Source organism: Rhinatrema bivittatum, chromosome 8 (assembly GCF_901001135.1).
Source record: "Rhinatrema bivittatum chromosome 8, aRhiBiv1.1, whole genome shotgun sequence".
In the NCBI taxonomy this organism is placed as follows: domain Eukaryota; kingdom Metazoa; phylum Chordata; class Amphibia; order Gymnophiona; family Rhinatrematidae; genus Rhinatrema; species Rhinatrema bivittatum.
Window position 1 is genome coordinate 164,770,196 of NC_042622.1, and position 25,257 is coordinate 164,795,452.

A 25,257-nucleotide genomic window follows, 5' to 3' on the forward strand; every position below is an offset into this window, starting at 1 on the left:
TTTATCAGCCAGGTGTTCTTAGGTTGCCACAGATAGCTACACAGAGGTGTCTCACCTAGTATTACTTGGCTAAAACTAAACCACTGCTTGGGATTAGCCTGTTTATGCCAATCCTACTATAGATTTAAAACGGGCAGCCATATAATAGCATTCCAAATTGGGTACCCCCAAACCCCGCCCCGTTTTCTATGTCTATAGAGAGTAGATCGTGCAATACGAGGCCGCTTTCCACCCCAGATGTACACCAACAACCGCTTTTGCCATTGGGCTAGACTATGGCGGGGTACCACAATCGGTAATGTTTGGAACAAATACAGCAGCTTGGGGAGCACAGTCATTTTGACAGCGGCTATTTTGCCCAGCCAGGAAATGCTGTATCTGTTCCACTCCTCCAGATCTCTGAGTATCGAAGATCACAGCCTACCATAATTTAAGCTAAACAGGTCCTGAGAGGCACTAATATACACTCCCAAGTATTTTAATTTATCATGTGCCCATTTAAAACAGAACTGTTGTTTAAGTATATGTTCAGAGGAGCTAGAGATGTTAATATTCAAAAGCTCTGATTTTTCCCAATTGAGCCTAAAGCCCGAGACACTGCTAAACTCCTCCAAAGCTCTAGTTAAAGGCGGGAGAGAGGACTCAGGGTGGGTTACAAGGAGCAAGATGTCTGCGAACAGGGATAGTTTGGAGGAAAAATTCCCCACCTCCACTCCCTGGATTCCCGTATGATTCCTTACCATATTTGCAAAGGGTTCCAAGAAAATTGCAAAAAGAAGCGGAGAAAGCGGGCAACCTTGTCTGGTACCTCGTCGCACGGGAAAAGTAGGGGAGTGTCCCCCGTTAATTTTTATACAGGCCAGTGGATTGGAATATAACTGCTGGATCCATTGTATAAAAGTATCACCAAAGTGTAATTTCCTCAAGAGCGCAAAGAGATATGGCCAGTGCACCATATCAAATGTTTTCTCGGCGTCTATCGCCAGGGCCACCGCCGGGATGTTATGCTTTTTTACCCACCAAAATAAATCTATGATCTTGTGAACATTGTCACTGGCTTGTCTGCCGGGAATGAACCCCGCTTGGTCTGGGTGAATTATTTGAGCAATGAAGCTATTCAAATGCGTCGCCAGTATTTTGGCTAAAATTTTGAGGTCAATATTTATAAGGGATATGGGCCTGTAAGAACCACATACCGCAGGATCCCTCCCCGGTTTTGCTAGAATGGTGATACCAGCTGTATTAGCCGCATCAGAGAGCTTTGCCCCCTCTTTCAACGCTTGAAATACTCGAGTGAGAACCGGTGCTAAGAGAGAGGCAAAGGTTTGATAGAACCTACCCGTGTAGCCATCGATTCCCGGCGATTTACCAGGTTTGAGAGAGCGTATAGCATGAATAATTTCTTGCTCAGTAATATCCTTATTCAATAGTCGTTGGTGAGATTCCTCCAAACTGGTAACCTTGGAGGCCTCTAGGTATCTATCGATATCCTCTAGCCTGATATCTTTGTCCATCTCATATAATTCAGAATAAAATTGATGGAAGCGCCATCTGATGGACTTGTTGTCTGTCAGAACCTCTACGTCTTTGTTTTTAATTTTAATAATGGCGGTTTGAGCCTGCCTCCGTTTTAAAACATTGGCTAGTACTTTCCCCGCCCGGTTCCCCCCTTCAAAGTACTTTTGTTGGGCTATTTGCAGTTGGTGAGCAATAGACGCCGAATCCAGTGATGCTATTTGGGACCTAAGATCTTGTAGCTTAGATAATAGTGTCAATGGGGAGCCCATTTTTTTATGTAAGCTTTCTAAAGCTTTAAGCTGACCCAACAGTTGTTCACGAGCCTGTTCCCTTTGTTTCTTCAAGGAAGCACCCCTGGCAATAAACTTGCCCTGAATTACCACCTTAAGACATTCCCAAACAACCACCGGATTAACCTCTCCATTATCATTGAATTGCAAATATTCCCGGATGGCTGCATCTACCTGGGAAGTAAATTCCACATCGTCTAATAGGGAATCGTTGAGTCTCCAAAATTTAGTACCCTGGTCGTAGTCACGCACCTGCAGTGTAAACCAAATAGGAGCGTGGTCTGACCACAGTATAGGCTCAATATCAATCCGGGAGATTCTAGGTAACAGGCCCGTACTTCCCAGAAACATGTCAATTCTAGAATAGCTAAGATGCGGAGAGGAAAAGGTGTAATTCCTGGAGGTGGGATTACGGGATCTCCACATGTCCCCTAACCCCAAGCTTTTAAGCAGGGCTTTCAGTTCATCCCTAGCCTTTTTGGGATCCGAACTTGAACCCACTGATGTTTCTAACCTGGGATTTAAAGTTAAATTGAAATCTCCCCCTATAAGTAAGTGACCTTCCACCTTGGAGTGAAAAATCGGGGTCAGTGCCCGGTAGAAGTCCTGCTTTTGCGAGGTGGGGCCATAAAGCGACACTAGAGTGTAAATATCACCCCCTATTTGAATTTTTAAAATAAGAAATCGCCCAGAAGGGTCCTCGTATAGATCCTTTAACTCAAAGTGACAGTCCTTTTGAATCAATATTCCCACCCCTGAGTATTTGGATGCTACTGTGGCAGCTGCCCAATATTGATATGGATACCTGGGATTGCACATTAATCTTTGATACCTCTTTCGCAGATGTGTCTCTTGCAACATAGCGACATCTATCTGCAGGCGGTCTAATTCTTTAAACAGTAGTTTTCTCTTTCTTGGAGTATTAAGACCTTTCACATTAAGGGATAAAAATTTAAAGTTAACCATCATTAAACATACTTAAACTTTCTCCACAGCATAAAAAGGACCATTCCCCATGGTATCGTCCCCCATTTACAGCAGAGATTACCCACTCAACTGGCAAACAAGCGGTATATCCCCTCATCCCATCCCCCCTCCCTCTTCCCCACCCCCCACCCCCAGTGTAATTAAACCAAGGCACAACCGCCTTGTGCCATCCACCCATGGAGGAAATGTAAACCCCTCCCCAAGAAACTCAACTTCTGGGCTTGCGTAATTAAAATTCAACTGTACCCAGCCAACTTAATTAAAGAACAGTCCTGCGATATAAATCCAATCATAGAAATGTGCTCAAATGAGCAATAAGACTGCTAGTAAAGGGGTGATCATAATATCCCCTACAACAACTCCAGCCATTTGCTTTCCAAAAGAGAAGACAAATTCCAGAGAGGAAAAGAGAAAAAAATATGTCACGCTGGGGCCTCCTCTGCACGCTCCGCAGCTGAATTCCTTTGCAGTCGACGCCGACCCTTGGTGACCCTTTGCCAGTGAGGTTGAGGAGCACTTCGAAGAGCAAGGCCCCCTGGCCCGCTTATAGCCACTGGTGGTAACTCAACCGTGATGCCTTCAGGTTGTAATATTTCCACTGCCTCTTTCACCAATTTTATACGGTGAGTCGTGCCTTGAACTGTGAAGGCCAAACCGCCTGGATACAGCCAACGGTAGCGAATGTGGGCTTCTGTCAGCTTCACAGTTACACAGCGAAACTCCTGCCTTTTTCTCAATGTAGCAGAGGAAAGGTCCGCATAAATAGCTAGCTCGTGGCCCTCCCATTGCCAGGACCTTTGTCTCCGGGCTATGCCAAAAATTGCTTCTTTCTGCTGGAATGAGTGGTAACAAACCACAATATCTCTGGGCTTGTTAGCTAGCTTTGGACCCAGGGTCCGATGCGCTCTTTCCACTTTAATTTCAATATTGGACTCAGATGCTGCATCTGCGTCCTGAGCCAGAAAAAATAAAGATATTCTCCTCACCACCTCCACGCAGTCCTGGTAGTCCTCAGACTCCGGAACTCCCCGGATCCTCAGGTTACATCTCCTGCTTCGATTTTCGATGTCTTCCATCTTTTCTGCCAGGGAGTTGTATGATTGTTGGAGCAGCACCTGTTCCTTCCGCATGGCGTCCCAGCCCTCGTCCTGGGTGTCCAACCGCAATTCATTCTCGTCCACGCGGCGCCCCAATTCCGCTGTCTCTTCTTTCATGCCAGCTAACATAGCGATCTCCCACTTGTATGATTTTAAATCTTGCCGCAGTTCACCAAACCACCTCCGCATCTCAGATCTGGAGGGGGGGGAGTCATCTGCAACAGTGATTTCTTCAGCCCCCTCCTCTTGCACCGCGAAGGAATCGGCCGCCGCCATTTTGGACTTTCCCGGGTCGGAGTCGTCGTCGCCGCGGGCATAGGAGAATTTCTTTAAATCGAGGGTTTTCTTCTTCGAGGTCATTCCCAACTTGATTATAAAGAGGCCAGGAGTCGTTTTCTCGCTTGAACAGCGTTGGAATCGGGGAAAAAAAGCTAAATAGCCCAGAAGCTCGAGGAGCAGTACCGGAGTGCTGCTTACATGGGGAAGTGACGTCACTTCCTCCCCAAATCTGAGCAATTCTGAGGCTGAGTCCTCCCTGGGAGAGGGCAGTTCAGCGGCCTCTACCCTGGTTCCTCCTGGGCCAAATATAGATCCGGCAGCCTTCTCTTGGTTGGAATTTTTTTTTCTGGGCCTTCAAGCCTTTGCTCAGGCGCAGTTAGCCCCTGCCCGAGCTAAGCCCCAGCTGGGAAGGCCTCTCCCTCCCATCCCTGTCAGCAGGCCTCGGGACATGCCTTGCCTCACCAAGGGTATCCCTGACAGGGACCCAGACACCATGGACGACAACAGGGATTTATTAGAGGACAGAGAAATCTCTCCAGGCCTGGAGCCATACCAGACCATGCTTCACTTTTTCCACAGAGATGAACTACCGGCCCTAATCTCCCAGACTGTGAACGCTTTGGGAGTTCTGGGCACGGACCCTATGTCGGAGCCAAAGAAGAACCCCATCCTGGTGTCTCTACGGAAAGTATCTTGCTATTTTCTGATGCTGGAAGCCATCCAGGAGTTGATTGACCTGGAATTGGATTCCCTGGAGGCAAGTTTTAAAGGAGGTTGAGCCTTGGAGGCTTGTACCTCCTGGACCCAATGGTCAAGGAACACCTGCGTTTCCCGAAAGTGGACGGCCTGGTCTGCGCCGTCTCAAAGAGAACAACTATCCCTGTAGAGCGAGGAGCGGCCTTAAAGGATGCTCACGATAGGCGGTTGGAATCCATCCTTAAGCAAGCCTTTGGCACGACAGCAATGACACTGCAGATCCCTTCCTGTTGTGCCAGGTGGCTCGCTTGGTCTGCTTCTCAAGAGAGAGAGGCAGATAGCTCTGGGGCGCATACTGGAGAGACGATCAGACCCACCGCGACCTTCCTGGTGGATGCAAGCCCGTACTTGGACGACTGGCTCATTCGGGCAAAGTCGGAGTTGGAGTGTCATCACTGAGTTCAGCGTAGCATGAGTCTGTTGAAGTCTCTGGGCTAGATAGTGAACCTGACAAAGAGCAATTTGGTCCCATCCCAGTCACTGGAATATCTGGGGGCATTATTTGATAATCGAGTGGGTAAGTCACAGGTGCAGTGGCTGCTCTAGCTTCCAGTACCTAGGGTCTGGAATTATTTGCAGGTCCTGGGGGTCTTTGGCTTCTATACTGGAGTTGGTGCCATGGGTGTTTTCTCACTTGCAGCCTCTGCAGAGGGTGCTTTTGTCCCTTTGGAATCCGCTGTCTAAGAAGTTTCAGCTTCCTTTGCTACTTCAGGGGGGTTCCAGGTCCAGTCTCTCTTGGTGGTTGTCACATCTCAATCTGGAGAGAGGGGTGGAACTGGAGATTCCGGACTGGGTGGTAGTGACCACAAATGCCAGCCTCAAGGACTGGGGGAGCGGTTTGTCAAGTACGAACTGCCCTTATGGTTAGTAAGGGAAGCATCTTGGTCTATCAATCAGTTGGAAACGAGAACAGTTCGCAGAGCACTGCTTTCGTTTCTTCCACGGGTGCAGGGATGGATAGTGAGAGTTTTCTCGACAGTGTAACGGTGGTGTGTATCAACTGTCAGGATGGGGTGAAGGGTCTTGGGATGGCTCAGGAGGCTCAGGAACTGTTTGCCTGGGCGGAGAGGTGCCTGGCGGGGATGATATATTCACATGTGGCCAGAGTGGACAATGTGCAGGTGGATTTTCTCAGCAGGCAGCGTTTAGATCCAGGGGAATGGGAGCTGACCGCAGAGGCCATGGACCTCATTCGGGCCAGGTGGGGCATGCCCCAGTTGGATCTGATGGCTTCATGACTCAATGCCAAAGCAAGTTGTTTCGTCAGCTGGAGGTGAGAGATCTGTTCTGAAGGGATCGACGCATTGGTTCGCCCATGGCCAGCGGACATTCTGTATGTTTCCTCCATGGCCCCTTGTGGGCCAAGTCTTGAAACACACACAACGTCCTCCAGGAAGGGTGGTGCTGGTAGCACCAGAGGGGCTGCAACGTCCATGGTTTGCTGATCTGGTGCATCTCACAGTGGACAGACCCATCAGACTAGGTCATCTGCAAGTGTTGCTTGGCCAAGGGCCCATCTTCTCGGATCGGGTCGATCGCTTCTGTCTCGCGACTTGGCTTTTGAGAGGTGATGATTGCACTTGAAAGGGTACTCTGAAGCGGTTATTGCTATGTTGCTACAAGCCAGGAGGCTTTCTAATTCTCTGGTTTATGCCAGATTTGGAAGGTTTTTGTCGTGGTATATGGAAAAAGGGCTAGATCCTTTGCATGTGGAAGTGTCTCGGATCTTAGCCTTTTTGCAGGCAGGTTTGTCTAAAGGGCTGGCCTACAATTCGCATCGAGTACAGGTAGCAGTGTTGGGGTGTCTTCGAGGGAAACTTCAGGGGAGGCCATTGGTGTCACAGATGTGATTAGTTTTCTAAAAGGGGTGAAACATTTGTGCCCTCCGGTTCATTGGATGTGCCTGCCTTGGAACCTGAATTTGGTGCCAAGGTTTCATTATGGTCCTTCCTTTGAGGCAAGCCTCTGTGAAGGATCTGTTCTTGGTGGCACTCTGTTAGCCAGGCACTCTGTTGCGAAGACACTGTTCTTGGTGGCAATCTGTTAGCCAGACAAATCTCGAGCTGCAGGCACTGTCGTGCAGGGATACTTTCCTGCATATTTCTGACAATGGAGTCTTATTACGTACAGTGCCTTCCTTTTTGCCAATAGTGGAGCTTCCCGCCTTCCGTCATTTGGTGACAGAGATGCCACATTCAAGGGAACTACACTTGTTGGATTTTCGTCAGACTCTGTTGCGTTATCTTAAGGTCACTAATGGGTTTCCATGATCGGATCATCTTTTTGTCTTGTTTGGCAGGGCTAAGAAATGTTTGAAGGCCTCTAAGGCTTCAATGTCACAATGGCTGAAGGAGGCAATCTATTCGGGTATGTCTGTAAGGTGCGAACCGTTCTGGAAGGATTGCGTGCGCATTCTATTAGGGCCAGGCAGCTTCCTGGGCAGAGTGTCAGTTGGTATCTCCACAAGAGATCTGTCAGGTAGTGACATGGTCTTCTCCTTCTCACTTTTACCAAGCATTGCCAGTTGGATGTGCAGGCTCTGCAGGAGAGTTCCTTTGGGGAAAGCATGTTGCATGCTGGTCTTTTGGGTTGTCCCCTGTGTAGGAGTCTTGGGTATATTACAAGTTATATTACTCCCTTGTTTTATTGTAACTGCATTCCTTAGCCTTCTCTTGTTTAATGTTTTTTACTACCATTACTATTATTTTATTATTATTACTTAGATCAATGTTATTTATTGCTTTTTTGTTCCCTATCTACTTGTTAATTGTAAACCGACATGATGCGATTTTTATCGCGAATGCCGGTATAGAAAAACTTTAAATAAATAAATATCCTATTTGTCTGGACTGATCTGATCAGGAAAGTAAATTGGCTCTTACTTGCTAATTTTTGTTCCTGGAATACCACAGATCAGTCCAGAAGCCCGTCCCCTTAACTTCAAAAGACCTGGATATTATCTGATTGTAAATAGTGCAGATATGTGGCTTACCTTGTTTGGTTGAAGGTTTTCAAGTCCCTTGTTGGATGTAACAGCTCCGGATCAGGGAGGCCAACCTGGTTCCTGCTTGTTTTATAAAGAGGAGTTTAGTTAGTGTTGCTGGGTGTTCATCTTGGCTTCGGTACAATTCAATACTGAGGATTCCAGGTGGCACTCTCGTTTATGTAGCAGTGCTTCAGTTTTTTTTCTCTGCTTCCATTTGCTGGTAGGGATGCAAAACCCACTTGTCTGGACTGATCTGGGGTATTCCAGGAATGAAAATTAGCAAGTAAGAACCAATTTCCCTTTTCATGCAAGGCTGGACCATGTTCTTGGATCGGGTACTGTTCTTTATTCTCTACTATTTCCAGCAGTGATCCCAGAGCACTGCCTTTGCCACTGATGGATAAGTACAGTCGTACACCTGACCTGGAAATAGTACAAATACTTACCTTTGTTTTTCTTTCTCTTCAGTGGACCCAACTGCGGATTCGCAAACAGAATCTGATGCGCCTGTTTCAGAAGATGCAAGCTTATCAATACGAGCAGATCTCTGCTGATCCAGACAAACCGCTGGCAGATGGGATCCGGCCCCTTGATACCACAGACATGGAGAGGTGAGTCCTAAAGGAGGGTTTGGAATATGAGTAGTCTGCTGTGCCAAGGCACAGAGCGATAAAAGCTGGAGACTTTGGGGGTCTGGGAAATGGATAGTACCCATACATTGTCATTGAGCAACTTTAGCTGTTATCGGAAATGGGAAGTCTGAACGACCTGAAATATGTGAGTGTAGTCAGCATTCTGTCACTGTGTATAATTAACATTTGTTATTGAGACAGTGGGATATATTCTGAATGCATTGCTGTGCTGGGTGTGCCTATAACTCATGTCTGTGAATCATTAAACTGTAATGGGCTGTATTGTGCTTTGCAGGCTAAAGGATGTCCAGTCTATGGACGAACTGAAGGATGTCTACAACCACTTCCTATTGTACTATGGCCGAGATATTCCCAAGATGCAGAACGCTGCCAAGAGCAATCGCAAGAAGCTGAAGCGAATTCGGGAAGAGGGAGAGGAGGAAGAAGGTACATCCTTTTCCAGTCTTGAGCAAGCAAACCAAGCTGACGGTCATTCTCCAAACATAAAAACACTGTGTGTTTTATCTTGTCCTATTGTGGCTTCACACACCACTCCAAACAAAATGGGCCTTCCCAGCTGGACTACCTGGAAGATGGATTCATGTTCCTTTTCATCCAGATTGGATGATAGTACACTTTGTTGTGTGATACTTCAAACACCAAAACCCAGCCTCTTCTAAGTATCTCCTTACAATCAGGTAGTCTGAGGTGTGCAAAAGGTTGTAACAGGACAGGATCCCACCCCCTTCTTCCCATCTTGCTTTATTGATGTACTCTGAGGCCGTGAGCATTGTCTCATGACTCTGAACATTTCTTTGCAGGAGAAGGAGAAACTGAGGAGCAGGATGATGAGGAACAGAAGGGCCCAGAACTGAAGCAGGCATCCCGCAGAGACATGTATACCATCTGTCAGAATGCTGGCTTAGGTACTGGCCCCTGTAGATGGGCGCGGAATTCATGTTCAAATTTTCTACTGCTGCTGTCAGAATTTGCACCAGTTTCGCCACTTAATTTGAGTTCTGAATGTTAGATGTGGATTAAAGTAGCATTATCTAGGGTTGTAATTTAAGCACACAAGTCGCCTTGGAAAACAAACAAAAAAAAAAGTTCCCTGTATGTACCCAGATCAATCCGGGCTCCTGGGTTTTTCCTCCCATCCAGCAGACTGGAGACAGAGAAAGGTTTACTGACACTGCCACTTAAGCTGAGGTGCCACCTGCAGTCCCTAAGTATTTCTCTGTCTCCAGCAGATTTATTTATTTATTTATTTATTTATTTATCTTTATACCGACTTTCAAATCCATTTCAAGGCGATTTACAATAAATTGAGTTGCAGTAGCAACCTCAAATACATCAAATTAAAAACATATATTGAATCATCTTACATCATCAATAAGCAATTAAACCAACCATTTTACATACATCATAATAGAACCCCCATTACTTTCCTATTGTTCACCCCTTCATCCTAATATTCATTCCCTTACCTCTCCCCCCATCTATTCTACTCTAATACTCAGATGGTGGAGGTGCAAAGCCTGCAGTCTGACAAGATAAAAAAAAAAGAGACGGATCTGCGATTGCAGCACTACTTGCCTCCCAGAGGGTAGCTATGCCCAGATGGGACCATCCCCTCTGGTTTTTGAGGCAGACCAGCAGGGGGTTGGGGACCCTTTTCCAGCTCGCTTTACCCTTCTTGCCAGGCAGGACTGACACCCAGGGCATCTGGGTCACTCACCCTGAAGGACCAGTGGAGCCTCAGCCCCTTCTCAAGGAAGTGACTTGTATATTGTGCGCTGGCTTAGTTTGTTTAAAAAAAAAAAAAAAAAACAAGAATAGGACAAGCCGCCGGGAGTGCTTGCAAGGCAGTGCTTCTCCTGTTCTGGGGTTGGCTGTCTCTTCTGTCGGCTCCAGCGTTTACCTTTTCCAGCGCTTTACTTCTCTGCCAGCCTAGCGCTATCTCCTCCTCCCAACGCTGACCCCAATCCTGATGCCGCATGGTGCGTCCTGCTCGGCCTGCAGGGATGCACTTGCTAGGGGTGGGGGGGGGAGGGAAAGCTGTCAGGGAATGCAAGCAGGGATCGTGCTCGGTTCAGCTCAACAGAATTCAGAGGACCCATCCCTGCTGAGCGCGGGAATGGTGGCCATTTTGGCCACATTTAATGCTGTAGCACGATCCGCGGAGGGGGGCACGGATTCCTCCTCCCCCCCCTGTTGTCTCTGGAGGTAGAGACCTCCGAAGGAGGCCCTGATGCTGATGGGGTGGGACCCTGGAAGGAGTGAGGAGGACCCGGGTGGGGGGGGGTGTCTGATGTTTAATGTAACGCCTTACTTGCGAAAGTTTTGTTTTATGGAAACCGACCTGATTCGATTATGTATATCGAGAAGGTCGGTATATAAAAACTCTAAATAAATAAATAAATAAATGTGTCGTCCTCGTTCTCCGATTTTGTTCTTACACAAGGCCTATAAGGCCTGGAAAACGGCTCACTGTAAGGTGGTGAGGGAGCCTCTGGTGAAGCAGTCTGAGGGCCAGGGCCGATGTGGGGGCCACGAGGGTCAGGCAGCTCCTAGGGGCCTAGTCTCCGCCGTCATTCACGGATTCCTCTCCGGACCCGTTGGGTAAAGAAGATCAGCAGTACCTGGACCCTCAGGATATGGTTCCAGCTGTGGTTGTGCAAGATCCGGATCAGGAGCCAGCCAAACAGACGGCGGTTGTAGGGGATGATCCCAAGGTGGTCCGTTTGTTCCATAAGGAGTTGTTGTCTCCTCTCATCCTGGCAGTTCTGGAAGAGCTGGGCATTGACATCCCTAGGGAGGGTTCCGAGTTTGGGAGCCGTGGACCCGGTCATGGTTGGCCTCTGAGTCCAGCTAGATCTTTTCCCTTCCATTCTTCGATCAGTGCTACCCTGTTCAGGGAGTGGGATATCCCGGACACAGGTTTGAAGGTCAGCAGAGCCATGAATAGTTTGTATCTGTTGCCTGAAGATACGCTAGACCTTCTCAAGATCCTCAAGATGGTTGCCTCTGTCTCTGCAGTTACCAAGAAAACGACCATGCCAATTATGGGAGCTGCAGCTCTGAAAGGTCTTCAAGACAGGAAGCTGGAAGTTCATCTTAAGAAGTTCCCTGTACGTACCTGGATCAGTCCAGACAGTGGGTTATGTCCCCAATCCAGCAGATGGAGTCAGCACAAGCTTTGAGGGGGCGTATCCATATATACTACTACCCCCTCTGCAGGAGTTCAGTATCTTCTGACTCCAGCAGATGCGAGTAGGGGAATCAGGCTTCCCCTCCTTTTCCTTTTTCTTCACTTTCTTGCTTGATTATGGCTTGTTGTTGTCTTTTTCTGTGGATCAAGTTTGTATCAAGTTTGTATTAAGTTTAAAAAAAAAAAAAAAAAAAAAAAAAGGCAGAGTTCTTTCAACTTCTGGGGAGTGGCTTATCTTCCTTGTCTCTTCTCTGCGGCCTTGCTGTTTATTTCTCATTGCAGCCAGGGGTAAGTTTGTTTTTCCTTTGTAGTTTTTTCCTTCACAGCTCAGCCCCCGGTGCCCGCGAAAGCCGGTGGAGCCGGCCTCTTCGCTCTTTACTCCCTCACCCGCGGCCATTTTACAGCTCCTCATGGGCTGCTGAGCCATTTAGGGAAAGATGTCTGGGGCGGGTCGTGTGGCCGGGAAGGCCCCCCCGCGGCACCCTCCTCTATTTTCGGACAGCGGGCAGTGCGGGCCGACCGGGCCCCCCCGCAGCGGCGCTTTTTGTGCACGTGGCCCCCCCCGTGGCTTTTTCTTTTCTCCTACAGCGATCCCGATGCCGCGGCCGTCCCGCTGTGCGGCCTGCGGAGACCCGGGGTCCCGGATTTCCCGGGAGGGCATCTGTGCACGATGCCTTCCCGGGGGGGAAGGTACCTCATAGTCCCTGACTGATTTCTCTTTTTTTGCCCGGGCGGCGCGGGCCGGCCACTCCGCCATTTTTGGCGGGAACGGCGGCCATTTTACATTCTGAGCGCCCTGAGGCGCAGGCCACGAGGGGGAACGGATCCCTGGAGGCCACGAGGGAGAACGGAGCCCTGGAGGACTCTACCAGCGGGGGTGTTCCCCCGATTTTGGTGCAGGAACCAAGCACCCAGGGCCAGGGAGCAGGAACCACGCCGCCCCCGAAGCGCACCCGAGCAGGCCGGGGTTCTCTCCGGAGTTTATCCTGCTCATGCATACCGCTTATCTGCAGGGGCTGGAAGCACCTGTGGGACCCCCCCCTCCTAAGATCCCTCGGATGTCGCCCTCAACGCCGGCCCCCCCCGACCCTTCGGGAGTGGGGGCCTCCCGCCTTCCTACCCAGGTCCGATCCACGCCTGCGCCAGTGGGGGCGGTGCCAGACCCAGCGGGACATGGACTTGACCTCCCGGACGGGGGACAAGGGGACGGCACGCAGGAGGGGGGTGATCCGCGTACCCTACGCCTCTTCCAGAGGGAAGAGCTGGATGACCTCATCCCGCAGATCATCCAAGAATTAGATTTGGACCCGCCACCAGACCCGCCTGCCCCAGTAGCTCCCACTGTCGTCACTTCTTCAAGGAAGGGAGATCCTGTCCTGGCGGCACTCCGGCCGAGGGCTCGGGCTTTTCCCATTCATGACTCGTTTTTACAACTTCTCACCAGGGAATGGGACACCCCGGAGGCCTCCCTGAAGAGCAGCCGGGCTATGGAAAAGCTGTACCCGCTCCCCGAAGATTTTCTGGACCTCATCAAGGTCCCAAAGGTGGACTCCGCAGTGTCGGCGGTCACGAAGAGGACGACTATCCCAGTGACGGGAGGTGCGGCGTTGCGGACACACAGGATCGTAAGTTGGAAGTTTTCCTTAAGCGGGTTTTCGAGGTCTCCGCTCTGGGTATGCGGGCGGTGATGTGCAGTTCGCTTGCCCAGCAGGCTAGTCTCCTTTGGGTACAACAACTCCTCACGTCTCAGAACCTGCCGTCCGATGAGGCTGCCCAGGCAGATCGGCTAGAAGCCGCAGTGGCGTATGGAGCGGACGCCTCGTACGACCTTTTTCGGGTCCTCGCAAGATCCATGGTTTCGGTAGTGGCAGCACGACGACTACTGTGGCTACGCAATTGGGCGGCTGATACGTCCTCTAAGTCGAGTCTGGGCTCTCTTCCCTTCAGGGGCAAGTTCCTCTTCGGGGAGGATTTGGACCAGATCATCAAGTCCCTGGGGGAGAACGCTGTTCATCGGCTGCCGGAGGATAGGTTTCGACCATCCAGAGCATTTTCTTCTTCTCGGACCAGAGCCAGAGCTGGCGGGCTCCTGGTCGCGCTCCTTTCGCGGGCGTCGGCCCACACACACTACTCCCGGAACCGGGAACCCCTATACCAAGTCTTCACAATGATGCCAGTCTCGCCCACTCCCCTGTCCCCAGGATTGGGGACCGACTAACGTATTTCTACGCGGAGTGGGCACGGATCACCTCGGACCAGTGGGTCCTGGATACCATAAAACATGGCTACGCATTGGAATTTGTCCGCCCCCCGCAGGGAAGGTTCATCTTTTCCCCCTGTGGCTCGGACCTCAAGAGAGGAGCGGTGCAGCTGACTCTGGACAGACTCCGGGAGATAGGCGCTATTGCGCCCGTGCCCTTCGGAGATGTGGGCTCGGGCCACTATTCCATCTATTTCGTCGTACCAAAGAAGGACGGTTCCTTCCGGCCTATCCTAGACCTCAAGGAAGTCAACAAATCCCTTCGAGTCGTTCGGTTCCGCATGGAAACGCTCCGGTCATTGATTGCGGCGGTGCATCGGGGGGAGTTCCTCGCCTCCCTGGACTTAACGGAGGCCTACCTGCACATTCCCATCCGCCCGGACCACCACCGTTTCCTTCGTTTCAAAATTCTGGACCAGCATTTTCAGTTCACGGCTCTCCCGTTCGGATTGGCGACGGCGCTGCGCACCTTCACCAAGATCATGGTAGTCGTGGCGGCAGCTCTCCGGAAGGAGGGCATCCTGGTTCATCCTTATCTGGACGATTGGCTCCTCCGGGCGAAGTCATTCGATCATGGACGCTCGGCGGTGACTCGAGTAGTACGGTTTCTACATTCCCTGGGATGGGTAGTGAACTTCTCCAAGAGCTCCCTCATGCCCTCGCAACGCTTGGGTTTTTTTGGGGGGCGACCTTCGACACCCTACTGGGCAAGGTTTTTCTGCGCCAGGACAAAGCTCAATCCTTGCGGGATCACACACGACGGTTCTCTGCGTTACCAGAGCCCACCTCCTGGGACTACCTGCAACTCCTGGGAGTGATGGGGTCCACCATCGACCTTGTACCTTGGGCTTTCGCGCACCTCAGGACCTTACAGTGGGCGCTCCTCTCCCGTTGGAAACCAGTATCGCAGGACTACCAGATGATTCTCCCGCTCCCGCAGAATGCCAGGGACAGTCTGGGCTGGTGGTTGGATCCGCCGAACCTGGCCCGTGGCGTGTCCCTCGATCTGCCAAATTGGGTGGTGGTGACCACCGATGCCAGTCTAGCAGGTTGGGGTGCAGTCTGCGATCGAAGCGCCACGCAGGGGACGTGGTCCACGGTGGAGGCGAAGTGGTCAATCAACCCTCTGGAAACCAGAGCGGTCCGGCTAGCTCTGCGACATTTCCTCCCGCTTCTTCGGAACCGGGAAGTCAGAATCCTATCGGACAACGCTACCACCGTGGCCTACATCAACCGACAAGGAGGCACGCGCAGCCCGCAGGTCGCGCTCGAAGCGGCGCTGCTGATGCAATGGGCGGAGTGTCATCTCGTCCGGCTTGCAGCCTCGCATATCGCCGGTGTGGACAACGTCCAGGCGGACTTCCTCAGTCGGCAACTGCTGGACCCCGGAGAGTGGTCTCTCTCCGACAAAGCGATGCAACTTCTCGTCCATCGGTGGGGGGCCCCCCACTTGGATCTGATGGCGTCCGCTCTCAACGCCAAGGCTCCACGCTTCTTCAGTCGCCGGAGAGAGCGCGGCGCGGAGGGAGTGGATGCCCTGGTCCTCCCGTGGCCGCCACATCTTCTGCTCTACGCTTTTCCACCATGGCCCCTGGTGGGCAGGATGCTCCGCAGAATAGAAAGCCATCAGGGGACCGTGGTTTTCGTCGCCCCAGAATGGCCCAGGCGACCCTGGGTTGCGGACCTGCTACAGCTGGTGATCGACGGGCCAATCAGGCTGGGGCACCTCCCCCAGCTCCTACATCAGGGCCCGGTATTTTCGAGCAGGCAGAACTCTTCTGTCTTGCGGCCTGGCTTTTGAGAGGCGCCGCCTCCGGCGTTGGGGCTACCCGGAGGCGGTAGTATCCACGCTATTGCGGGCACGAAAGACATCGACGGCGGCGGCCTATGTTCGAATCTGGAAGGTGTTCGAGCTGTGGTGTACCAGCCAGGCCACGAGACCCGCTAAGGCTTCTGTACCTCAGATCCTTCAGTTTCTACAGGCGGGGGTGGAAAAAGGGCTCGCCTATAATTCACTACGGGTTCAGGTGGCCGCCCTTGGTTCGCTGTTGAGCGATGGGGGCTCTCTTCTACAGTATCCTGACATTGCTCGTTTTCTCAAGGGTGTCAAGCATATGCGTCCTCCGTTACGGGACCCTTGTCCCTCCTGGAGTCTTAACCTTGTGCTTCGCTCCCTGTCGGGATCACCGTTCGAGCCGCTGCGCAGCGCAACAATAAAGGATCTCACTCTCAAGACTGTATTTCTTGTGGCCATCTGTTCCGCTCGACGCATCTCGGAGCTGCAGGCTCTGTCGTGTAGAGAGCCCTATCTCCGTTTCTCCGACTCTGGAGTTTCGCTTCGCACCGTTCCCTCCTTCCTTCCGAAGGTGGTTTCTGCATTCCATGTGAACCAGACGGTGGAGTTGCCATCCTTCTCTTCCTCAGAGCCGAAGTCTCTCCGTCTCTTGAATGTCAAGCGCACTCTTCGCCTCTATCTGGAGGCTACAAATGAGTTCCTGACCTCTGACCATCTCTTCGTACTCTGGGCCGGTCCTAAGAAGGGGTCTCAGGCCTCGAAGACTACCATTGCCAGATGGCTGAATGCCGGCATTGCTGCTTCCTACATTGGGGCGGGTCGGACTCCCCCACCCGGAATCGTAGCGCATTCTACACGTTCTCAGGTGGCTTCCTGGGCGGAGGTTCGCTCGGTATCCTCGCAGGAAATTTGTAGGGCAGCCACCTGGAAATCGTTACACACGTTCTCGAGGCACTATCGTCTGCACCTCGCCTCTTCGGTCTCTGGACACTTTGGCGAGCAGGTTCTCCGAGCAGGCCTCGCAGGACCCCACCCGATTTAGGGAAGCTTGGGTACATCCCACTGTCTGGACTGATCCAGGTACGTACAGGGAAAAGAAAATTATTACTTACCTGCTAATTTTCGTTCCTGTAGTATCATGGATCAGTCCAGACGCCCACCGCGTTTGGGTTCTTGATCCTGCTCAGCTCTGCGCTACTTCTTGCTCGCAGTGTTCTGTGTCTTCACAGTCGTTTCTTTTCGCTGTTTTTCACAGCTCCCTACAAGTTGGTAGGATGTTTGCAGTTACTTGTTGCGGTTACAATTGTTTTCATTATCTGTTTCCACAAACTTGATCCTTCGGGGGTTTCTACTCTGGCTTTGATATACTCGATACTGAGCTCCTGCAGAGGGGGTAGTAGTATATATGGATACGCCCCCCTCAAAGCTTGTGCTGACTCCATCTGCTGGATTGGGGACATAACCCACTGTCTGGACTGATCCATGGTACTACAGGAACGAAAATTAGCAGGTAAGTAATAATTTTCTTATCTTCGAGGTGTCTGCTCTTGGGCCCCGATCGGCTATGTGCAGCAGTTTGATGCTGAGAGCAGGGCGGTGCTGGGTGCAGCAGTTACAAATGGATAAATCTTTGACTCTGTGGCTCTTCAAGAGGAGCGGTTGGAAGTCGTGGTGACTTACAGTGCGGATGCATTGTATGATCTTCTCAGAACGTTTTCCAGGACCATGATGGTGGTGGTCTCGGCCCGGCGGCTCTTCTGGCTGAGGAATTGGTCAGCCAATGTATCTTCCAAGTCATAGTTGGGGTCGTTACCCTTTAAAGGGAAGTTGCTATTTGGTAAGGACCTGGAAGAGATGATCAAGTCCCTTGGTGAGAAAAAGGTTCACAAGTTGTTGGAAGGTAAGCCAAAAGGAAAAGTTTCCTTCCAATCTCACCCTCGCTTCAAGGGAAGCTGCAGGTTTCGGACATCCAGGCCTTCAGGGATCACTCAGAGGCAGTTCTCGGGTAGACAACAGTCATGAAGTCAGTCCTTTTGGGGACGTCGGTCCAGCAGAGATGGCTCTTCCCAGGGAGCTGATGGTGCCAAGTCTTCCCAATGATGCCTGACTGGTCCATTCCTCGATTCCAGTGATAGGAGGCCAATTGGGTTTATTTTACGAGGAGTGGACCAAGATGATGTCCGACCAGTGGGTCTTAAGTTTGATAAAACTAGGCTACGCTTTAGAATTTGCTCAGCCTCTAAGAGACCGCTTCCTAATATCCCCATGTTCTTACCGGGAAAAGAGTATGGCCGTAAGAGACACCGTTTCTTGCCTGCGCCAGTTAGGGGCCATTGCCCCAGATCCTCCAGCAGAGCAAGGACAGGTCGCTACTCCATCTACTTCATCGTTCCCAAAAAAGAGGGAACATTCCGTCCAATCCTTGATTTAAAGAAAGTGAACGAGGCTCTGAAGGTTCCTCGGTTCTGGATGGAAACTCTACATTTATAATTGTCGGTTCACCCAGGAGAGTTCCTGGCATCTCTGAATTTAACCGAAGCTTACTTGCACATAGGAATTCACCCCAACCATCAGAGAGATGTACGGTTCATGATTCTGGGGGAACATTTTCAGTTCTGTGCTCTTCCCATTGGTGTGGCAGCCGCGCCTCATAAGAACATGCCATACTGGGTCAGACCAAGGGTCCATCAAGCCCAGCATCCTGTCTCCAACAGTGGCCAATCCAGGCCATAAGAACCTGTCTAGTTCCCAAAAACTATGTCTATCTCTTGTTACTGTTGCTAGTAATAGCAGTGGCTATTTTCTAAGTCAACTTAATTAATAGCAGGTAATTGACTTCTCCTCCAAGAACTTACCCAAACCTTTTTTAAACCCAGCTACACTAACTGCACTAACCACATCCCCTGGCAACAAATTCCAGAGTTTAATTGTGCGTTGAGTGAAAAAGAACTTTCTCCGATTAGTTTTAAATGTGCCACACGCTAACTTCATGGAGTACCCCCTGGTCCTTCTGTTATCCAAAAGAGTAAATAACCGATTCACACTTACCCGTTCTAGACTTCTCGTGATTTTAAACACCTCTATGATATCCCCCCTCAGCCATCTCTTCTCCAAGCTGAAAAGTCCTAACCTCTTTAGTCTTTCCTCATAGGGGAGCTGTTCCATCCCCTTTATCATTTTGGTCGCCCTTCTCTATACCTTCTCCAACGCAACTATATCTTTTTTGAGATGCGGCGACCAGAAATACAAATAGTCTAACTTCTGTTTATTCACTGCCTTACTGACTATTAAAAGCACAAACACACTAAATAATATTCCCCAATAGTTAACTTCACCCCAATACTTTTAAAAAAAGAAAATTTCCCAAGCAAAACTTACTGATTCCTTTCAGCCCACCAGCAAGGTGATCCTTTCCTCTTAGTGCTCCCACTTGGACTTTTACCAAGGTGATGGTAGTCCTCAGAGTCTGGGATTATCTGCAGGTACTCTGATCTATGGCCTCTACCATAGAGTTGGTTCCCTGGGCTTTTACCCATTTGAGGCCTCTTCAGTCCATGTTGCTTTCTCGTTGGGATCCATTATCAGAGCATTTTCAACTTCCTCTCCCACTCCCAGAGTTTGCACATTCCAGTCTTTCTTGGTGGCTCCTCGCAGACAAGTTGAGCCGTGGCATGGATCTCGATCTCCTGGTCTGGATGATCGTCACCATTGATGCCAGTCTCTCAGGCTGGGGAGTGGTGTGTCAGAGCCAGTCCATTCAGGGTCGTTGGCTGCCGGAGGAAGCCTCTTGGTTAATCAGTCACCTAGAGACGAGAGCATTGCATCTAGCACTGATGGCCTTCTTGCCCTTGGTGAGGGGAAAGCTGGTAAGAGTCTTGTCAGACAATGCAACTACGGAAGCCCACATCAATCATCAAAGAAGAACAAAGAGTCAAGCTGTAGCTCAGGAGGCCCGTCTTTTGGTTACCTGGGCGGAGTACAATCTGGACTACCTGGCAGCCTCTCGTATAGCGAGCTCGGATAACATGCAAGCAGATTTTTTGAGCCGGCAGCAGATAGACTCCGGGGAGTGGGAGCTGTCTCAGGAAGCAATGTGGGTGGGGTGCGCCGTGTGTGGACTTGATGGGACCTTCCACAATGCCAAGGGCCCACGTTTCTTCAGTCTAGGAAGAGAAAGTGGGGCGGAAAGGGCAGATGCCTTGGTTCTTCCCTGGCCAACGGACGTCCTACTGTATGTTTCCTCCATGGCCACTAGTAGACAAGATCTTGAGATGCATAGAAGCTCATCCAGGCGAAGTGATTCTCTTTGCTCCAGAGAGGCCGAAGTGTCCTTGGTTTGCAAATCTAGTCAGTCTGGCTCTCTCATTCTACTGAATCTTCTGCATCAGGGCCCCGTTTGTTTACATCAGGCAGATTGATTTTGTCTAGCAGCCTGGCTTTTGAAAGGCAGCGTTTGAAAGACAAAGGTTATTCGGACGCGATCATCACTACTTCCCATCCCTGACCCTCCGGTGCCTCTGGTTGCTCCGGATCCTACCATGGATTTGGCGGGGACACTCCCCCCCCCCCTTGGAGGGGGATGACCCCCGGGTTCTCCGCATGTTTCAGAGGGAGGAATTGGAACCCCTCATTTCCTTTGTCCTCCAGGAGCTGGGACTTGAGGGACCCCCTGCGGATACACTGATGGCTTCGCTGCCCAAGGATATGGACCCAGTCCTGGCAGGACTCAGGGCTCTGGCATGTGCCTTTCCCTTCCATCCTATGCACAAATTGTTGCTCCTCCGGGAATGGGAGGCTCCTGAAGCGGGGCTTCGTGTCGGGAGGGCTATAGACAAGCCCTACCCCCTCCCAGAGGATTGCTTGGACATGCTGCGAATTCCCACAGTAGATTCTTCTGTCTCTGTGGTTACCAAGCACACTACTATTCCAGTAGTGGGGGCCATGGCCCTAAAGGACGTACAAGATCGTAAGCTCGAAGCCCATCTCAAACGCATCTTCGAGGTTCTGGCTTTGGGGGTCCAGGCGACGATCTGCAGCAGTCTCATGCAGCGGGCAGGTCTTACGAGGGTTCAACAACTGCTCGGCACCCAGGACATCCCGTCTGCAGAGGCGGAGCAGGCTGAACGGTTGGAAGGCGTCATCGCGTATGGGGCAGATGCGCTGTACGACCTCCTCTGCGTCCAGGCGAAAGCGATGGTCTTGGTGGTATCCGCCAGAAGGCTCCTCTGGTTTCGCAATTGGTCAGCGGACCCGTCATCCAAGGCGCTCTTAGGCACGTTGCCTTTCAAGGGCAAGTTGCTTTTTGGAGAGACCTTGAGCAGCTTATTAACTCCTTGGGGGAAAACAAGGTTCATAAGCTGCCTGAGGACCGTCCGAAACAATCTAGGTCGTTTATGCCCTCCCGTCCTCGATTCCGGGGTCAATGGAGATATATGTCTCGTGGGCGCGGTGGCTCCTCTAGAGGTTATTCTTCCCGGTCTCAATCTTGGTCCCAGCCTTTTCGTGGGTGCAGGCCCTTCCGCGAGGGGGCCTCTCAGCGCGCCACCCCAAAGTCTGCTTCACGATGAAATTCGGTCGACCCATTCTTCGGTCCCCTATCTGGGTGGTCGTCTCTCCCTGTTCTTCGAGGAGTGGGTCAAAATCACGTCAGACCAGTGGGTTCTCGAGATTGTCCAAGAAGGTTACGCTTTAGAATTTGCTCAACCTGCCAGACCTCTTTGTTGTCTCTCCTTGCAGCAGTCTCAAGCGGGAGGTGGTGGACCAAACACTTTCCAGGCTCCAGAGTCTGGGCGCCATTGTCCCAGTTCCGCAGCAGGAACTCGGTGCCGGCCAGTATTCCATTTATTTCGTGGTACCCAAAAACGACGGCGCTTTTCGTCTGATCTTGGACCTCAAGAGGGTCAACCGGGCCCTCAAGATCCTACATTTTTGCATGGAGACCTTGAGGGCAGTCATCGCGGTGGTCCATCCTGGCGAGTTCCTCGCCTCTCTCGATTTGACGGAGGCCTACTTCCACATTCCGATTCACCACGATTACCAGAAGTATCTTCGCTTCCACATCCTCAACCAGGATTTTCAGTTTCGTGTGTTACCCTTCGGCCTCGCCACTGCACCACGCACCTTCACCAAGGTCATGGTGGCGATGGCGGCTGCCCTCCACTGAGAAGGATTCCTAGTCCACCCCTATCTGGATGACTGGCTCGTGCGGGCCAAGTTGGAGAGTCACTGCCGACAGGCGGTAGATCGGGTTCTAGCTTTCCTCACTTCCCTGGGGTGGATAGTCAATTTTCCCAAAAGCAATCTCCAGCCTTCCCAGGTGTTGGAATTTTTGGGGGCCCGCTTCAATACTCGGATCGGCAAGGTGTCCCTGCCTCGCACTCGAGCTCTCAAACTTATCGATCAGGTGCGGAACCTTCTCTCGCTCCCTTTCCCGACAGCGTGGGACTACCTCCAAGTTCTGGGCTCAATGGCCTCCACCATCGACCTAGTCCCCTGGGCATTTGCTCATATGCGTCCGTTACAGAGAGCTTTGCTATCCCGTTGGCAGCTGGTGTCGGAGCAGTTTCACACGGTTCTCCCGCTTTTGGCCTCTACCATCGCCGCCTTGCAGTGGTGGCTTTCGCTTCCTCACCTTCTCTGGGGAATGCCGCTTCAGACTCCACAGTGGATGGTAGTGACCACTGATGCCAGTCTCTCCAGCTGGGGAGCAGTCTGCCAGTCCCAGAGCACGCAGGGGATTTGGTCTCCGGTTCAGTCTCGGTGGCATATCAATCGGTTGGAGGCCTGGGCGGTGCGTCTGGTGCTACAGGAGTTTCTACCCTTAATCCGCAGCAAGGCGGTGAGGGTCCTATCAGACAACTCCACTACGGTTGCTTATATCAACCGCCAGGGGGACACTCGCAGTCACCTGGTGGCCCTAGAAGTCAGCCGTCTCTTTGCCTGGGCCGAACGCCATCTGGATTGCCTGGCGGCCTCCCATATAGCGGGCAAGGAGAATGTACAGGCCGATTTCCTCAGTCACCAGTCTCTCTATCCGGGAGAGTGGGAACTCTCGGACGAAGCCAATGATCTGATCGACAGGTGGGGTCCCCCACACCTGGACCTCATGGCGACCTTAAGCAATGCCAAGGCCAACAAGTTCTTCAGCTGCTGGAGAGAACACTGTTCAGAGGGCGTGGATGCTCTAGCTCTCCCCTGGCCCACAGACATCCTTCTCTACGTGTTCCCTCCGTGGCCTCTGGTGGGAAAAGTTCTCCGAAGAATAGAACTCCACCAAGGGCCAGTGGTTCTGGTGGCACCCGAATGGCCTCGCAGACCGTGGTTCACGGATCTCGTCAACCTGGCAATGGACAGGCCTCTTCGGCTCGGCCATCTTCCTCGCCTGCTTCGGCAGGGGCCCGTATTTTTCGACCAGGCTGATCGCTTTTATTTATTTATTTATTTATAACTTTTTTTATACCGAAGTTCAGGTAACAGAATTACTTATCACTCCGGTTTACATTATAACAAGTAGAAAACAATGACAACATATGTCTTACAATGAACAAGGGAGTGAACAACTTGGATAATATAACATAACATAACTAGGAACAGTAGCAGTATGCACTATATTAGAGCGAGACTAGCACATGGGGAGGGAGGTTTGCTAATGGAGGGGGAGGGGGAAGGAAGATTGTTCGTGGAGGGGGGGAGGAGGGAGAAATTTCTTATTGGTGAGTAAAAACATGAGAATAGGTTCCGGACGTCAAAGGTATGAAAACAGTCTATGGGAGCTGTGGAAGACTAAGTAAGTTAAGGGAATGCTTGACTGAATAGCCATGTCTTGAGTCTTTTTTTGAACGTGTTGGGGCAATGTATCAGCCTTAGCTCCGGAGGAAGCAGATTCCACTGTTTGGGGCCTGCTGTGGATAGAGCTCTTTTACTTAAAGATGCTTTCATGGGAGGTGCATGTAGAGTTCCTCTTTGTGCTAATCTTAGCGGTCGGGAAGACGTGTGAAGCTGAAGAGAGATTCTGAGGTCCAGTGGAGTGTTGTTGAATATGGCTTTGTGGGTGATTGATAGAAGTTTAAACAGGATTCGAGATTTGACTGGGAGCCAGTGGAGCTTCTTTAGAATTGGTGTTATATGATCTCTTTTGTTGGATTTAGTGAGACACCTTGCTGTAGCGTTCTGTAACAGTTGAAGAGGCTTTAGGGTGTAGACTGGGAGACCGTGAAGCAGTGAATTACAGTAGTCCATTTTCGAGAAGATGATGGATTGTAACCCTGACCTGAAATCGTGAAAATGAAGGAGGGGTCGAAGCCTTTTTAGAACTTGGAGTTTGTAGTAGCACTCTTTAACCGTAGTGTTGATGAAATCAGAAAAGCTCAGATGGTTATCCATGACCACCCCAAGGTTTCTGACCCGTGGGGAGAGAACTGGGAGCGGCGTAAGGTGAGAGCTATTCAATGGAAGGTGAGAGCTATTCAATGGAAAGGTGCCATCTTGAGTGATCAAGAGGAATTCTGTCTTGTCAGTGTTGAGTATCAGGTTAAGGTTAGACAGGAGTTTGTTAATGGAGAGGAGGCAGGAGTTCCAAAAAAGTACGGTCTTTTGAAGTGATTCGGTGATAGGAATAAGGATTTGGACGTCATCTGCATATAAGTAATGGGTTAACTTTAGATTGGAAAGGAGATGACAAAGCGGGAGAAGATAGATATTGAATAATGTAGGGGATAGCGAAGAGCCTTGAGGGACCCCTAATGTGGAACTGAACGGTGGTGACTCTTTGCTATTGATCTTAACTTTGTAGTATCTGTTCTGGAGGAAAGATTTAAACCAGTTTAGAGCTTTGTTTTTGATGCCGATCTCGGATAGTCTTTCGATGAGATAATCATGGTTAACCGTGTCAAAGGCGGCCGAAAGATCAAGGAGGATGAGCAAGCAGGGATGTTTGTTTTCTAGATTCATGAGAATGTTGTCTGACAGAGATAAAAGAAGAGTTTCGGTACTGCGGGATTTGCGAAAGCCTAATTGAGCCGGGGAGAGGATGTTGTTATTTTCAAGAAATTCAGAGAGCTGTTTGTTGACTATTCTTTCCAGGATTTTGGCAATGATCGGAAGATTAGCAATCGGGCGGAAATTTGCTGGGTTATCTGTAGAGGAGAGAGAGCCCGAATTTCGGCGGGTTCTGCAGGCTCGGCGGGGCTTGGGTCCCTATCGGGGCGGCGCCGGCTGCGGAGGGCTGGAGATCGCTGTGGGAGCTCAGAAGGTGGGCAGCTGAAAGGATCGCCGAGGAGGGAGAGCCCGAATTTAAAGGGCTCTTACCTGGCTGCCTTGGGGAGTTTCGTCACTTCCTTCTTTTTGTTTTTAAATTAGGCGTGGTTTACTTCTTTTTTTTCTCTCTTTACCTTTTGGCTTCCGATTGGTCCGGAGGCCTGTCATGTGATCGGAGCACTCGGGAGCGG

General features: G+C 50.9%; 1 protein-coding gene across 2 annotated transcripts in view; it reads left to right on the plus strand.

Annotated features, from left to right (window-relative positions):
• Positions 1-25,257, plus strand: part of SUPT6H (SPT6 homolog, histone chaperone and transcription elongation factor) — a 260,364-nt gene that overhangs the window by 60,781 nt on the left and 174,326 nt on the right. For both annotated transcript variants that reach the window (XM_029611011.1, XM_029611012.1), the window contains exons 11-13: positions 8,382-8,524; positions 8,841-8,992; positions 9,367-9,471. In XM_029611011.1, coding sequence (XP_029466871.1) covers positions 8,382-8,524; positions 8,841-8,992; positions 9,367-9,471 — 400 coding nt within the window. The remainder of the gene's footprint in view (positions 1-8,381; positions 8,525-8,840; positions 8,993-9,366; positions 9,472-25,257) is intronic.